General features: G+C 39.1%; 2 protein-coding genes across 5 annotated transcripts in view; both read left to right on the forward strand.

The window, feature by feature from the left end:
• CMSS1 (cms1 ribosomal small subunit homolog) overlaps positions 1-2,633 on the forward strand; it is a 236,103-nt gene extending 233,470 nt beyond the window's left edge. For all 3 annotated transcript variants that reach the window (XM_030477182.1, XM_030477183.1, XM_030477180.1), the window contains exon 10: positions 2,065-2,633. In XM_030477182.1, coding sequence (XP_030333042.1) covers positions 2,065-2,148 — 84 coding nt within the window. In that variant the 3' untranslated portion in view covers positions 2,149-2,633. The remainder of the gene's footprint in view (positions 1-2,064) is intronic.
• A 133-nt stretch (positions 2,634-2,766) lies between these two features.
• Positions 2,767-17,817, forward strand: part of LOC115604261 (cell cycle control protein 50C-like) — a 34,726-nt gene continuing 19,675 nt past the window's right edge. For both annotated transcript variants that reach the window (XM_030477178.1, XM_030477179.1), the window contains exons 1-7: positions 2,767-3,654; positions 4,458-4,568; positions 5,837-5,938; positions 7,372-7,462; positions 9,734-9,871; positions 10,904-11,113; positions 12,037-12,162. In XM_030477178.1, the coding sequence (XP_030333038.1) occupies positions 3,442-3,654; positions 4,458-4,568; positions 5,837-5,938; positions 7,372-7,462; positions 9,734-9,871; positions 10,904-11,113; positions 12,037-12,162 (991 nt within the window). In that variant the 5' untranslated portion in view covers positions 2,767-3,441. The remainder of the gene's footprint in view (positions 3,655-4,457; positions 4,569-5,836; positions 5,939-7,371; positions 7,463-9,733; positions 9,872-10,903; positions 11,114-12,036; positions 12,163-17,817) is intronic.

The raw sequence follows: 17,817 nt of genomic DNA on the forward strand, positions 1-17,817 counted from the left end.
TTTTTTAAGGCGAAATCTTAAGGCTCTCTTAGCATAAAATGTTATGGCTTAGTTCAAGTTAAAACCAAGTAAGAAAGAATATTACACCTTCATATATATTGTGAGCATAAGGAATAGATGTTTATGCCTGATTACAGAATAGTGAATGTGATTACAAAAGAGCATTCAAACCTGTACTTGACTCAGGTAACACAACATACAGAAAGGTTTTTGACATCTTGAGCTATGTAAGTGGAGCATCTTGCAGCTGTGTCCTGCTGCAGACATCAGGCAGATTCCTGAAAGTTATTTATAAGGAATTTCAGCAATGAAAGATACCCAAGTAATGATTTGAAGACAAGGCATCTTAACAGAGTAGAAACCAACGGGATGTTTTGGCAACTTGCAGACTTGAAATATGGAGTAGAGTCTTAGTGAGCAGAGGATCTTACTATTCTACTTGTATAAAAATTGTAAATTCATGCTAGGAGTAGTTGTAAGTTTTCTCAGAGAACAGAGGAATTATAGTACCAAGAATGTAATTTAGAGAATTGGCAGTTTGATGTACTAATTTCTTTCATCCCTTATTAATTGTGGAGGCAAAATTGTACCCTTAAAATAAGAAATTAGTCATACTGACCTATTTTCAGTGCACACCTCAATTGTCAGTAATTCTTTGCATACCTAAGGTGTTGCATTGCTAAATTTCATTGTAATTACACAGAAGGCAAGAACAGCTGGAAGCACGTGTCCATTCTACTTGCTGGTTTTGTACTCATTTGATATTCAGTGGAGAATTATGTACACAGTCGTATATTCTGATAAATATATCAATTTAAAAGCACACGAATCTTCCCACATGGCAGTCCTGTATCCCGTCATATCCACATAATGGGTGGTACCCTGATCCACTGCTCCCTCAGTTGCTTCAACATGTCATTAGTTAATGCTGTTGGATTTTTCTCTTTGTTTGTCTCCCATTTCATTCATCCCAAACAATAGAGGAAATAATAAAAAGAAAGCTCACAAAGAAACCAGGGAGAGTGAATGAGTTTATCAGACTCTGTCTTGGCACACTGGAGTTACACTATAATGCATAAAGGTTTAAATAAAAATTGACTGTATACTTTCTGATCTGACCAAAGGACAAGCTTCCAGCTGTGAAATCTTTGTGTGGAGAGGTTGATGGCAATACAGAGCTATCTCAACTCCTCGGATTAGTTGTTTGTAAGATTCAAATGGAGGTTTTTTTTAGAAACTAATACAATATTGTATTGTCTGCAAGCAATACAAACACTGAGCCTTGAGGAAGTTTGAAAGTAGAGAAAGTTTAAGTTTCAGGCCTCACGAAAGTAAAAAGGTTTGTAAGAAATGGACTTGGGATAGAAAGACAACTGTTTTCACCCTTATGTAGCACATCCAGTGTGGAATAGAAATTGTTCAGGCTTTGTCACATCATTTGTTCCAGGGCAAAGTGGAGGCTCAGAAGGATGTAATCCTCAGAGAAAACATGCAGAGAGGTTCTTTGTACGTGGGAAGAGGGAGCTATAAGGAGACTCTCTACTAACCATGATGATAATCTTGTGTTCCTGCTGAAATACGTAGTCAATATTTACTCTTGAATACACTTGTCTTTTATCTTTAGATAAGCAGTAAGTTACAGCCATATCTGTGTTATAAACCAAAGTACTTTGCATGTAGACCTGACCTTCATGCTGCCTTTCATTGACGTGTCTCAGACACAGATGCACTTGTGGCTGTTGCGGTGTAGTACTGCCCTTGGACTACTTGATACCGGTTGATACTCCGTAAAGGCCTTAGGGATTTTACAGCCCAGGATGGACAACAACTTTTTTGTAGCCATGTTAGATGGGACTTCACAAGCCAAAGTTGTACTTTAGAATTGCAGAGCAAATGCTAAGAGATTTTACAAAATGGAGACATTCGAGAGCTCAGGACCTTGTATGGGAACCTCTTCTTTAATTTCTAGTCCTACAGTAAGATGCCTGAGTAAATACATACTGGTGCTTAGCTAAAGCACTATCAGTAACGTTTGATGCTTTCTTTCATTTTTGTTTTCTTCAGATAAAGAAAGAAACAATTGACCTTCTGGAGATGAGCATTATAAAGCTGTGCAGAGAGGGGTCTGTGAAGCTGGGACTCTTTTAATGGTTTTACCAACAAGGAAATAATTTGCAGCTGCATTTTACTGTTATCTTGCCTGCAATTGGAAAGTGATTAACAGGTGATGGAATCAAGAATTTTGACTTTTCAGAGGTCTATCAATACAGAAAGAATGCACATTGCAACTTTTTCTAAGTTTTCTTTCAATAATAAACCAGAAGTTTCGTTTGTAGTTTTAGTATTATTTTTATTGTAGGGAAAATGTGATACTGAAATCAGAGTTACATCGTGTTCACCTGCTAGATTTACTACTACTATATGTCACTTTTAAGACTTCGAAGATGAGCACACTTGGGTCTAAAAGCCTTTATACAGCTTAATTTTCTGTTATCTCCCCCTGCTGTCTTAAAGGAGATATTTACTTCTCTCATGAGAATGGTAATCTCGTCCTTGCCTTCAAGGGTCTTTGAAAAGGTTGTATGAATTTCAGTAATTTGCCAAAAAGATAGGTGAAAAATATCTGTTCTAGAGCTGTCCAAATGCTGTTATTTTTCTATTACATGATAAATTATCTGTATGTTATATTGAGATTTTATTTTTGTTAAACTGTTGAATTGTGCAAAAAATATTCTTCTATTTGTCCATTTAAATTAAAAGGAGATGATCCTTTTGTCTTTTGTGGATAATAGGGAATAGAGGACAAGATGTATAGAGGTGAGTAAATCATCGGCATCTTGGAAAGCCATAGATCCAAATTAGATGTTTTGAGAATGAGTTGCCGTTTTATGATAAAGAACATGTAACCTTCTTACAACTTTAAATTGCATCTGAATCAATAGCAATGAATGTAGTAGGTTAAGAAAATTGATTTATTTAGTCTTTCACAGCAATGTTTTCTGTCCAGTGCTGTCTCAGCACCTGCAGGCCTCCCCAGTGGCATCCCGTGGAATTGGAGTAGAGCTCCTTTCATTGTATGCCATGCCTGTTAGCTGGGCAGCTATGGAAGTGAAGGGAGATTACACCAAAATTCCAGTATAGCTGGCAAATGAGTAAGACGTAACAAATCCTACTGAATTGTGGACCAGGAAGAATATATTTAAAGGTTTTCCAGTATGCATGAGATGGACACCCTGACCAAAGTACACAGTCATTTGATTGGTACAAGCTGATTACGGGGATCCAGGCACAACTGTAGAAAATCAGGAAGAGAGAGATCCAGTTAATAAGTAATTCCTGGCCATAATGCAGGTTTGAACAATACAGTCTTGCAACAATAAGGACAGTATCTCAGCCTAAACACTCTCCAGCACATTACTTCTTCCTCTCACCAAGAAGAAAATGAAAAACAAGACCAGCGTTCTTCCACAAGAAGGAGAAGCACGTCCTTCCAGATGTCCGGATAACAGTGCATTCAAACAACAGAGACTACCAGCGTGGAAGCCCCAGCTTACCATCGCGACTGTGCTCTCCACCTTCTTTGTCACAGGCATGCTCTGCCTCTCTGTGGGAGTCTGCCTCATACTGTCTGCAAACAGCGTCAGAGAATTCCAGGTTTGTTTGGGGGTGGTGTTCTTAGGTATTCTACGAAGAGGAAAGTGGGCTACATTTGGAGGGAAAAGGCTTTGTATTTTTGCTTCTGGAAAAAGATGATAGCGATGCCTTCGTGCCTTGGACACATGTCCGGCAGCCAGTATTCCTTTGAAAATCCTCAGAAATAACTGGTCACAAATAAAATCTGAGCACTGAGTGGTTAACTGGGTGGTAATATCTAAAATATGGGTAGTAATTTCTGACACTGGTAATATCTGAAATGTTGCTATTATTTCCTGGGGTTTTTTGAAGAAAAATAAGCTAATCCCTTTGATAGCATTTGGTATTAGAAGAACTTAAATGTTTGCTGGGGCAAAATCTTAAAATGCAGGGAGATCTGATGTTTAAATGCCTCCTGGAGGCAAGGTTGGTTAGACCTATGGCAGTTGGAGCCAACGCTCAGCACTAAGTCCAGGCTGTTTAGGAGGGGTGGGCCATAATGCACATGGGGATTTGTCAAGCATTACTTGGTCAGCCAAACAAAGCTGCAGAAGTGTTCTTCACTCAGCACTCCTTTGCCAAGGAGAAGCTGTGGAGGTTCTGCAACAAGGCTCTAAACCAGCTTTAAGTTAGGGATAAAATTTGTGAACTTCATTGAGGCCAAGTCCTGATTCTCTGCCTCTGTTGATTTTTAACAATGTTTTTGGCAGTCCAGAGTCACTTAGAAGAAAACTGCTCTGAGAAGTCTTGGAGCTAAAACACTAACCTTTTCCTATGTGCATGTCCTTTATTACAATACTTCTGCTTGTTCGCTTCTCTGACAGATTGATTATTCAGATAAATGCTCAGATTGTTCAGAACTCCGTGAAAATTCCTCTAATTGGAATAAGGAGTGCCACTGTTCTGTTAATTTCACACTAGAGGAAGATATATTGGTAAGTGGATGCAAGAAGCCAACTCCAGTTGCTTAGTACCTCCTGTTACTTATATCCCTATATGATAAAATCCTATTTCTGCTCTACAGAGCTCCTGACTAAATTTTCTTTGTACTTTTTAAAAACATGAAATACTCAAAATTTTACACTTTTGCCTTTTCTATTCATTTTGATACATGTTAAAAATAAATAAGATCAGGCTACCTCTGTCCTTGGCTGGGAGATGTCCAAGGAGAAGACGGGGATGAAGGAAATGGTAGTTGTTTGTGGAGGTCACTTCTCTTTGATATCCCTCTGAGTCAGTAACAAACCCTTGCCCTTTGCCTGGGATTAGCTGTTGCTGCACTGCTGAGCTCTCAAATGAGAAGGAAATCTGAAGCTCTGACCACTTGCCATCGGTAAATCCCTGTAGTCTGTTTTACAAGGGCTATACTGTTAATCCCCAAGGTACTTGAAATAATTCAAGTCTAGCAATGTCATTCTACAGTTTCTTTTGGGAAAAGTATCCTTCATTTCCTATCCTAACCTACTGGGACATGTTTCTGAGACTGTCAAAATGCTTCATGTTCCACCAAAGAGATCTTATGCTTAGTACTGCATAAATGGTCACGTAAAATTACAATGCAATTTAAATTATGAAGTCACTTTAGGGTTCTTAGGTACTGAAGAGGCTGTTGAAATACTCTGTAATTCTTCAGATTACATTGATGATGGAGATGAGAAGTTTATTTAAATTAATAATTTTTTTTAATAGTTTAATAATCCTCTTTACTGCTTGTATTTGGCTGCCTAGCATTCCCCTTTGAATCACAGCACTGAACTTCCCAAAGAGTTCAAATAATTGATGAGAGGCAGATTTATTTTTCAAAAAATCTGAAGGAATTAAGAGCTGATGGGTGCTTTTTGAAGTTTTTTGTGCATCTTGTTCTATGGAAAAAAAGTGTCTGTCTCCATGAAATTACTGATAGTCATTGCAGAGTCACGGCCAGCCATGCCATCTTGAGTAAAATAATAACCAGGCATTTTTATTTTAGGTTTCATTTGGTGATTTAAAGTATGTTTAATTTTGTGCCAAAATACTAGGACTTTTAGTTAGGGTAAAGACTAGATTGTAGCCAGTGTCCACGGAAGTAATTGCTTAGAGCAAAGTTACCAACACTTAAATATTAACTGAGTGCTCTCTTTCCCTCTCTTCTTTAGCAAGTAATAGGCTTTTGCTTTGTCAGCATGAACTCACCTTATTGAAGGAATATATTCTTGAATTCTAGGGTGATGTTTTTATGTACTATGGGCTCCAAAACTTCTACCAAAACCACCGTCGATATGTGCTATCAAGAAGTGATGCACAATTGTTGGGTGAAAACGTAAATGTAAGTTTTCTTCTTTATATTATGAGATCTGCAATATTTCCATTAAGTGCATCTTTGACCATATGGAGAGCTAACTATGTGTAACTGAAAGTGTGTTAAGTTACAGTTACTATTATTCCTTATTATTAACTTACGGTTATTTTTATTCCTTATTATTAAGGAATAATAATAAGGTACAGAACTTTTCAGTGTTTGGTCTCTGCTTCTGTGATTGTTAGGGCCATTATGTCTAATAAGTAAGTAAGAGAGGAAAAATGAGGGGATAAATAAAAGGTGTCAGTCCAGTGTTGAATTTCTCAAACCTGCACCTTGTAGGGATCCTGACTAAAAAGCCATTGTCTTTATAAAAAAAAGCTTTTCCTTCTGGTGTTTTCAGTCGTCTTAGCCAGAAGTGTTTTAAGCTGTGCTTTTATTATAAGTTTAGGGAATTAAGTTATTCTAAGTCTTCCATTTTGCCACCTGGCTTTGGAAGTGAACAAGGAGCAGGAAAAGGTGTATAGTGAAATAGGTGATCATGTAGCATTCTAAGAATGCAACTCAGAGGTCTAAAAAGGAGGCTAGGCAGCATCACCTGCAGCAGGCCTGCATAAGAGAATGCAATCATTGCGTTCAGATTTTTTACTTACAAATCTAAAACATGTTTTCTTTGGCTTAAAAGCAGCATTTATATGCACACAGTCCGCACACTGTCTTCTCAGTACATGTAACGATTATGCCATAATAATCTGTCGTTTGTATAAAATGCCTCTTGTAACTCCCAAGACATGTTCCCTAAACATCTGCTTCTCCAGGTGTCCAGTCAGCTTGTTTGCACCCAGGTACAACCACTTTTGGCTTTTGTGCCAATCAGGTACACAGCTTATTAGAGTTATTTGAAAATGTTTCTGCATTTAAACCTGCAGATTTATAGTTCTCCTCATGAACTGAGGGAGGAGAGATGTGATAAATTTGAGATGGGCTTTTGTTTCTCATGCTGTGTCTTCATACGTCAAGATTTCCCCACGTAGAACTGCAGTAATGTGGCTAACTGCATCTGCTGTTCACCACCACTGCAGCAGCCCAGGTGAAAATTAAAAAGAAGGAAAAATAAAATGTTCAAAGGTAAGCCAAGGCTTCACTGGAACATTTTAAATTGTAGCTGTGTTACAATAGCAGATCCCAAAATGAGTTTTTGTAGTCTGGAGATTGCAAGTCCACAGCAGAATTTGATGAAAACCTTAGGTTTACTAACTGTGATAGATGGTAGGTAACATAAAAAGGTGTTCTTCAACAAACCTATTCATTTGGATGAATCTCTAATGTGACCAAAATGGGCTGCAGAGTTAATTATTCAGTGGCTTTTCAGGAGAAGGAATGGGAGGAGAACACCACCAAACCACATCATAGATAGCCTCCAGGTTCTGTGCCTGATTGTTTTGTGACCTTGAATGCAGATTGAGAACAGCTACTGCTCGCCCTTCACAACCTACCAAAATGGGACACCCATGGCTCCGTGCGGCGCTATTGCCAACAGCATGTTCAATGGTAAGTAGGTACCTTCCACATCTGTCTTACTAATTTTCACTTAAAACTGCTCCATTACCCCAATCCAGCTGAGTCCTGATATTGCAAGATCTCTGTCTGTCTTCCACTAAAGGTTTTGTTTAGCAGTGCTACTGTGGTGAATAGGGGGCTCTCATTCCTTCTGCTTGATAACTTGCCCCTCATTTTGAAACTGAGGAAGATTTTTCATTTGCTAAGGCCCTCCTCAATGTGAATACATGACAGGACTGAGAAATTGAGTCCCTGGTGAAATAAGGAACGATGATACAATAGATTTAGTGTACTTCCTTGCTGAAAAAAACACATTCTTGTGTAGTGATGGGAAAGCCCAGATTCCACCTTCCCACAGGGGTGCGCTTACAAGGATGTGACATGTTTTTCACATTGGTTTGGACCTTTGGATCTACGTGGTTGCATTTTGTTCTTTGAATGCATACATAGTCTTACTTAATGTGATCCCAGGTTTGATCTTGTTTATAGTAACTTTATGGACATCACCTGCCTATTGAGTGCATTTAGAGGGCTCTTAGCCATGAACGCTGGCAGATTTCAGAATGGATTTCTCTGGGAGGAAAGGAGACAAGAAACTTCTACAGACTTTTCTCCCTTACCCCATCCTTTTTATCTCCCCCCGCCGGTTTGTTTTTTAACCTGTTCCATGCACCAGTTTTTGGCAATGCAGCAGCTGTTCTCAAGTAGCTGAGCCACCAACACCAGAGGCCTTCTGAAGGGCAGCTGCGTTCAGTAACTTCTAGATCCATTTAATCTTCATCTGCCTACACACCTACTCCCCTGGAAGTCTGGTTCACTGGACTGGGCTCAGACCTAGGCCAGCAGAGCTACTTGCATGGAGCCCATGCTATTCTGGAGCCCTGGCCGCAGGACAGAATGCTCCTGCAGAGAACTAGGGATATTAAGATTTTAAAATGCTGAAGGTAAACTTCCCAGTGTCTGCCTTGCAGCCGTCTTTGGTGCACAGTGCAATGAAAGGTTCCAGCTGCTAGTGATGCGCGGGAAGGGGCTGATGTCTAAATCCTGCTCTGGTAGTTTATTTCTGTCCCTCTGCTGTGAAAGAGGATGCTTCCCATTCACTTTTGACAGCTTAGCTGGTTGTCTAATCTTGTTTTGTAAAGTGAGGAAGATGGCCAAGTTCCTGCCATGGGAAAGGTTTTTAACCTTAAAGAATTTTAAGGTTTCCCTAGCGGTAAAGGGACCAGTCAGACAAGCAGATAAACAGGCAGAGGCTCAAAGAATTGCAGCTCTTCTTAATAAACTAGAGACAAACATCTGGGGAGGTAGTGGAGCACAGAATGATCACTTACTCAGAAGAGCATGTCTGAGCCTTAAGGAGCTGTGTGACACAGCTTTTGTAGCAAGATGAAAAAAAAAGTAGTATGTTTTCATTGATGCTCATGCAGTTGAGTTATGGTTATCATGTTTCCTAAAAAGCAGCTCCTCCCCATCTATATCATCTAACTATCCCTGCCTGTCATCTCATTGGCTGCCTAGGTGCTTGCATAGATGTTAATGAGACCTATAATGTTTTTGCCTTATGTTAAACTAATCTAAGTAGGAAAACATAATGGATAAAAACAAGTGCTTTTTGCCCACCAAAACAGGATGGCTTGGTTAAGCACCATTTTAACTAAATGTTTTTTGATTGAAGGAAGCGTTCATGTCCAAGTCGGTAGACAAGGTCTGATTGACATAAAACTAAAGCAAAATTTTCTCAAAAGGATCATGGATTCCCTTGATTGTGTTTTCATCCCTTCCCTGAACATGTTATTTATAGCAAAGCAATCAGTTTAGGAAAACTCAAAGAAATACTTTGAGAAATACTCAGAATTTCCCAAAAGAAATACTTTTTGGGAAAACCCAAAGAAATAGGGAAAGCTAACTAAGAGAGTAACTTCTGTAACTAGCTAGAGAGCTCCAGAAGTGATTTGCAAAGAAGTTTTCACACAGGAGTTGATGGACATGAGATACTGGCACATATTTCTACACAGGGATTCAATAGATTATTGGTAGGAGTATGTTCAGTCTTTAAAACTTCAGAAGTTCTAAGGCTCTGGAACCTTAATTCTTCTTATGGAATGTACACAGTCATGATGAAACCTTTCCCAGGTTGGGTTTTGGTTTTTTTGTTTTCTATTCACTTGAAAGATACTTCAGTGTGACAGTTTTTGTTATTCATGCTGGCAGTGAGAATGACGGTCCTTTACTCAGACATATTGTTTCTTCTATTGCCTGCAGATACTATTGATCTTTTTTACAATCTTAACTCGTCAGTTATTCAAGTACCACTGCTGAAAACTGGAAACAGCTGGTGGACAGATAAAAATGTGAAATTTCGCAATCCAAAATCATACAATCTCTCTTCTGCATTTGCAGGTAAGAATGGTTCCACTGGTATTCCTTATTTTTCAATGGCTCCCCTAGCTCTTTCCCCCTCTGTGAGGGTCTCCCGTTCTGAGATGTTTGCCTTTGGGAGAAATGCTTCCCAAAGCAGTTTGGAGAAGCAGCTTTAGAAGGTGACTGAGAGCAGAAGACAGATTTAGCCAAAATATCACTTATTTTTATCACTGATCTTAGAATTTTTATTCTATTTTATTTTTTTTCATCACTGACCACAGAACTGGGAGAAAGTGGTTTCAGAAGACTGAAGTTACCCCATATCAACACCCTTCTGTACAGTTTCTTGTAATGCTTAATCTGTTCAGGGAAAGCAAGGATGCAGTCCACTTTATTTTTTTCATACTGGAAACATCTATGAAGGAGAATTGCATGTACATCTTCTTTCTTCATGCCATTGTAGATTCTTGGGCAGTTGTTAGACAAGTGAGACTGCCTTCATCACTAGTTCTTTAAAACAGCTGTTTCCTAGCTGTTGCCTTGTTATGGTTGATCTGCATTGAAGTGGGGCCAAAAGCTCCCTATTCTGGATCAGGGCAGTACTGTGTGCAGTGCCATATGCATAGTAGTTTTCATATGACAGACTTTAAATATCATAAGCTCTGCCATTAGACTGCAGAAAGGTGCATTTCTGGTTGTATAGGAATAAATTAAAGTACAAAAATGAAGGCAGGCTCCTCATTATAGAGAGCGTGCTGCTTCCTGAAGAGGCAAGAATCCAGAATAAACAGTATTTTCATTTGTGCAAGTCACGTTGTTTTTCCTGTGCTTAAAGTTTCTGATGTGTAGCAACCCCTGGATACTGGTAAATTCTGTTCATTCATGTTTGAGGTGAGTGGAGATGTTTGGGTAAAAAGTGTTATCTAGCATGTATAATTTTTCAATACTGGATAGAGTACTGTGTCTCTTTCATATCCCATATTCTGTGTTGGTTGTGAGCAGGCCCAGAAGTCACCAACCACTGTTTTTACTGACAGTCTGTCTTTCCTGGTTTCTTTCCTTTTTCGTCAGGGACAGCAAGACCTCCTTACTGGCAGAAACCAGTATATTTGTTAGATGAGGAAGATGAAAGGAACAACGGTTATGTAAATAATGACTTCATTATCTGGATGCGAGTGTCAGCCTTTGCTACCTTCAGAAATCTTTACCGTCGTGTCAGTCGGATAAGGCAGTTTGCAAATGGCCTCCCAGCAGGGAATTACACTTTTAATATTTCTTACAGTATCCTTTCATGTTATCCAAAGCTATTAGATAGTTACAAGATGGAAGTGGATGGTATTTGTATAGTAAAACAGCAAAGAAACCAAGCAAAACACCCCAGACTACGTCACCGTGAAAAGACCTAGTTTTGAGGGTGATGAGACACTACAAGTAGATTTTCTTTGGCCTGTGCTGATGGATCTAAGAATGTTACTCAAATGGGAGCACAACTTTGGGCTTTTGGATTTGGGCCACGTACTGACAGTAACTTTTATGCTGGTGAAAAGGCACTCTCACTCCAAACAGCACAAACTTTTCAGATTAAAACACTTAGTTTGTCAGCAGTAGGTATGTCAAGATGATTATAAATTTCTGTCTCAGCCAGTAGAACTATGATTTTAAATACTGTGGCACAGTTCTATTCTGAAAGTTTCCACATGGAGAGATGAAGGGTAAAATCATACAACATTTTGGGTAGATAATATACTAGGTAAAGGTGAGCACTTCCCTTCAGTGAGAATATGTGGATCACCATCATCATCTAGTGGTTTGGGTTGGAAGGGACCTTAAAGATCATCTAGTTCCAATCATCATGATGAACTGCCCAAAAGGCTCATTTTCAACTGGGTTTTCATACAAATAACACAGTAGCAGTTACATAAATTATGAATCTGGAATTTATAATGTAAAAAAAAAAAAAAAAAAAAATTTCCATGTTCACTCAGAGATTATATTTAAAATAACTGCATTTCTTACCACCAGCTGCTACTGGGTTTTGGACCCAGAATAGCAGAGACATCACAAATCAGTGACAGGAATTTTTGCAGCAAATGCAGATCTCCAGACTCTTTATGCCTTGTAAAGGGTTTTGAGCATTTACCACCACTTTTTCTCCTGGAAATAATGTAAACTTCATTACTGAAACCTTAACATCCTTCTATCAGATTTCCCTGTTACTAAATTCAAGGCGAGGAAGCATGTGATTCTTTCAACTGTGGTATGGAGTGGAGGAAGTAACCCATTCCTGGGAATTGCCTATGTGGTTTCTGGCGCAGCAGCAACCCTGGCAGGTTTTGTCATAACTGCCATCCACTTAAAGCTTAGAAAAAGGAAAACATGCTTTCAGAAGTAATAAGGTTCCCTAGCTTTCTAAACAAAGGCAAAGGTGTGCTGTGGGAGAAGAACATGCAGCGCCGACCTTTCATTCTTTCCCCTGACCTCTGGATCTGTTTCAGTAACAGGTTTGGTGAACATAGGCAAATTGAGGGGCAGTGCTATTCCATCGTCCAGAACCAAACTTACCTGAGGCTGCGTTCTTATTATAATCTATGTGTGCTCCTAGGAAACTTGTAGTGAGATGGACTTCAATCAACAGATAGCATAGTGGGTTGGAATTGAAATGGCAAAGAAATTACGTGGTACTAATGTCTGGCCAGAAGTAAGGGTCTGTATTAATTTCTTACTCAGCCCTTAATTCAGAAAGTATTTCTATTGACTTAAATGGAGCTTTGGATGGGTAAAAAGTGCGGTGTTGATACAACAAAAAGCTTGAGCAAGTAGAACTCGGTGCTAAAATCTGTTTGTTGGCCACATCTGTAGGCTGACTAGCTTGGCTTAGGTTTTATATACTTTTTTCAGCTATGCTGAAAAAGTAACCAGTTTAACACAGCATATTCATCACAATTTGATACCTGAGTTATGATTGAATACAGGGCATTTTTTAGGAGTTTCGAGTTTGTTTAAACCCAATTTATTGGTTTTACCTAGGTATTGAGACTAACCTGCAAAGCTAGAGGGCATCAAAACACTGACTTACAATTTTAATTATGATTTAATAGAAAGTTTAAATTAAAATCTCCTTTAATACTAAATATTTTAGCAGAAACATCTACCTAATGTAACTCTTAGGCCACAATTGCACTCCTACCTACCCAACCCTTCCACACGAAAGTTCACAGACTCTTACATGACACAAAATGTCCTTCCCCCTTTCAAGCCCCCAGTTCTGCGCTGCGGTGACTTACTGTCAACAGAAAACAAAGCATTAGAAAATCTGACCATTTTTAGAAAGTAAACAGTGCAGCTCATAAATAGGCTTACAAGTTTTCATGTTTCATGGTCAAAATGTTACACATTTAGGAGTTATTTCCAGTCTCTCACAAAATGTAGAAATAGCACTGAAGCATTCAGGTCAAGTATACTGTGGTACATCTGATTTTTTTTAAATAATATTTCTGTTGCAAAAGTGCAAATGGAATAAAAAACTTTAAATTCATTCTTTGAAAAGAATTCTGGGTGCCTTACCTCACCCTCCACTAAAAAACCTCTCCACACTAAACCAAATAAAAATCACAGACTAGAGCAAGAGAAGGGAATGTGGCAGAGGGATTCTGCGTGCCACTGTCAAGGGCACCCACACCTGCTTTTAAAAGTGTCTCAAGCACTTAAGAGCTTGTGACCTTTGGCAGATGGCCTCTGGTGAATCTCTTTGCAGCCACAGAAGGTATGTTCCCTTTAATCTCTGCTTCATAGTTGTGCCATGAGCAGCAGAAGTTCGAGTTCACAGCCCGGCCTGCTAATACAGTCTTGCTCCATCAATGTTTATGCTGACCTGCTGGGCCAAGATGTGTGTCCCCATCCACTTTTCCTGGTCAGGGCCAGTCACCTCCATCAGAAAGCTGTAGAAACGGGATTCCAGTATTTCAAACCCTTACATCTGTCAGGAGCTGTGGGAGAACCTACCCCTTACTGGACTGGACAAGACAGAGCATGAAGCACTACATTTAAGAATGCTTCAGTTCATTAGTCTTAATCACTTCGAACAATGAGATGTGCTCCTAAACCTTTTAAGTCCTTTTGAAAATGTAATCCCATGCAGCCCTCTGGAAAGCCCTGGTGGGAGTTGCTGCCAAAGCTGAATTTAGGATTTCTGGCTCCAAACACACCACAGGAACCTCTTTTTTTTTTTCTTTTTTCCCTCACACACCCCCCCCCCTCCCCCTTTTTTTTCTTTTCAATCCTCCAAGAAACTGACTTTCAGGAAATGATATGTCATCTGAGAGGTTAAGTCACAGTGCAATTGTGACTTATTTTATTCTTCATGAAGTATCTGGTAAAAATGTTAGTAAAAGGAGACTGAATAATGAGGTACGTATTTCAGTGAGTCAGTGTCTACCAGAAAAAAAACTTGTTTAGAAAAGACAGTCTAGCAAGTAGTGCTTACAGTTTGCCCATTTTCTCCCAGAGGTTTGTGCAAGAACCTCTTCTCTTGAAATGTGCATTGTCTTCAAAGCTCTCCGCAGGGAAAACCTGTCTTCAAACAAATCTTCCTCGTTCTATTATTCCTGAAATCATCAAAGTCTTTGTTTATAAATGCCAAACATCTTTTTCATCTTACCACAGCTTTAAACACGTCTTACATCTTTCTTGTACCCTCCAAACAGAGTCCTTGGAAGCTGCTGCTTGAGCTCCAACAGTTACTGTTGCTAAATCTGAGCAGCTCTGCCTGGTCATTTGGGATTGTGCTGCCCAGACCAGAGCAATGAGAATAGCAGCTTTGATGAACTGCTCCCAGCAGATGGAATTTGCCTTGCTCAGAAGCATGGAAAATAAGTTTTAGCAACCTCCTTATGGTGGCTTTTGTGCCAGTGCTATGGCTAAGTTGTTGGCTGGTCTGCCCCTTGTGCCAGAGCTTGCATGAACATGCCTTTTCAAGAAAATGTTGTAGATGTGTTCCTCAGTGCCCACTTTGGGGAATACTCTATATGAAGTGTTTATTGGATTGTTTTACACTACTGCTGCCGCCACCTTATTCCCTCTTGTGCAGGGGCTGAAACAGAAGTGAGAGCTCTAGCTGAAGGACCAGCCTAATGTAACAGAAAGATAGCAAAAGCTGTGCTCCTTGCTGTGGCATGCCTCAGGGGATTGTCATCTTTTGTCAGCTGCTGATATCAGCAGGAAGCATGATTCCAGACGAAATCCAGCGTGACTTTGAATTCATCTATTCTGCTTACTAAGAAATTGTTAAGTCAAATTGATCAGGGAAAACATACTGAGATTTGGAGAGCAGAGGTATAAAGGAACCAGAGATGTTGCACTTTTACTGAGGTACAGATTGCTTTTAAAATACATGGGGTGTCATGACCAATACTGTGTCTATGGCACAGCACTGCTTTTGCCTTGCACATTGGATATTATGAATTAAGATTATGTGTCTTCAGTAAGGGAAAAAAAAAAAAGGCACCTCAGTAAAACCTTTCAAAATTGATTTTTTTAATTAGCTTCTCTATTGAGCATACTTCCACCAATAGTAAGTGGACCTTTTTCTGTGGGAGATTAACGTATGTAGACTTATCTACATACGTTACAAAGATGTGTGGGTTTAAGATTGCTGAACAAAATTAACAGCTGTACCTGGAACGTGTGGGTCAACAGCATCACTGTGAGTGCTACGTCACTAAGCAATAGAAGACTTATTGCCACTACTTGTAGTATTTTGCATATCAAAGTTATTAAAGTCTTTTAATCCCTTCCCTACAGACACTAGCACTTCAGAAAATAGCAAAACACTGAAAAAATACTTTTTTGCTTTCAAAGCAAAATGCTGTTTCCTTTGTTACTGCTACTTAAAGCCTTCTTTTGCATCATTGCTGTATATTCAGTCCCTTTGAGCTGATGGAACTTTGCCTATTTCCTTCACTCTCAAAAAAGAAGGATGTATGTCAGAAATGGGTATTAAGTTTGGTGGACTGAAATTAACGGATGCTTAAAGTACTAGAAAGTGTGGGGGTTTTTTTTTCTCTTCCCCATCTTTTTTCTAGAACAGATAAATAAATGACATTATTGTGATTTTTTTCTTTTGGGAGTATATATTTAATAAATGGAAAACTGGACAAAGGATTTCTGTTGGTAGATGTAATTTAAATTTATATGGTAAATATGGACTGAAACAGGTGAACTGAATGTCATGTAAGTTTCTGTGGTTTGTTTTGGTTTTTTTAATACATGTTTTCATTTGTAATTTTGAAGATGACAGACATGGGAGCATTTTATCTTCTGGAGTTCTGGAGTTTAGTTTTAACAGTGGCAAAAATATCTGAAGGTGAAAAGATCCCATTATTATGAAAAACTTACATGCAATGTAAATCTCATTTCTAAATTGCAGGGAGGTATAAGAGACCACTGCATTTTAATATTAAAAACTGTTGTACTACTTTTGCCAGCTCCCTTCAGGATTGAATTTCATTAATGGGTTCTATATCTATATATAGAGACATTAAAGTGAAGCAGGAGTTACAGGATATTTCAGTAGCACTTCAGTTACACAAGTTTTCCAAATCTTTTTCAGGCTTTACAGTTTCATGCATATATGTGCAGTATCTGTCTGCATTGGTTGGTTTTTCTATGTTATAGACATTTGCTTAACTCCTCTAAAAATAAAGGGATGAGTCCTTCATGTGAAAGAGATTTGCATGCTCACAGACCTACAGAATCTGGAAAAATTAGTTACATGCTGCATCTATTTTATATAAACAGCTGTGTTGCATGGAGATTATTAATAATAGTGTTTGGATGGGGTGCCATGTATTTTAATAACACATTACAGTGTAAAAGCTTTCTCTCCTTCTTCTGAGAAATCAAACTAATACCAGAGTAAAACCAAAAATAACAGTTCAGGGAAGGGAGGGCTTGGAAAGTTTTGTTAATGTAAAGAGAGGTTGTGTACCAATTTAGATTTAAGTTTAGATCTAAAATAGAAGAAGGCAGTTGCTTGTCGCATGATAAGAAGGTGCTGTCTTCCTCTGTTGGGAGCAGTATGGTATGAGAGACAGAGGTGGTTTGAAAAAAACCATAACCGCACCAGGAGGGAGAATGGTGGAAGGGCAAAGTGCTGCTTCTGCACTTGAATACCAGGGCAAAAGAATTTGGCTGAGCTGCTTAAGATGATAGTGCATCCTGACATGGGGTCTGGAAAACCCATATGATTTTGGGGAAGAGTCAAGTAAAAAAACTTCTTGGTTTTCAATGGAAAGTTCACACTCTCTGAACTATGGTGCATAGTTTTTGAGCTAAGGTGTTTTGACTCAATTCCCTCTAATTGCATAATTCCCTACAATTCCAAGAACAACTTTGTTATGAGCTGGGAGTGCCTTGGGCAGCTGCCTTTGCTTTGGTGGCCTCTTGTTTGCAAGACAGGAATGGTGGAGCAGTTGTTTGCTCTGTGTCCTGCTTCCTACCCAGGCTATGGGAAGCCACGCAGGAAGAGTGGGGCTTGTTTGGCTTTTCTTTATGTTCATGAGTGCATGAAAAATGTTTTCTCCTTTTCCCCATGTAGCCAACTAGGAGAGGAAAAGGACAATTGGGCTGATTCCGGTTCAGTGCAAGTAGAGGCAATATTTAAATGATATCAAATGGTAATTGCCATAGGTAAAGAATGGCAGCTCATGCCCTGGAAAGATTGTTTCAGACAGCTCTAATCAAAATATCTGCGTATCTACCGCATCTGTACTGTGTGCTCTGTTGACAAACATACAGCATGAAACAAAATGAAAAAAGGCCATTAGTTACACTCCCACTGACTTGCAGCCATTGTCTCTTTGCATTAAAGGGCCTAAAATGATCCCTTTCAAACTGAAACAATGAAAGTTGTGAAAAAACTAGGTTTTCTACCATGTCAAACCCAGCTACCCAAAGTAATTTGCCTTTTTCTCTATGATGTTGTGTAA

This window comes from Strigops habroptila, chromosome 2, assembly GCF_004027225.2.
Source record: "Strigops habroptila isolate Jane chromosome 2, bStrHab1.2.pri, whole genome shotgun sequence".
NCBI lineage: Eukaryota > Metazoa > Chordata > Aves > Psittaciformes > Psittacidae > Strigops > Strigops habroptila.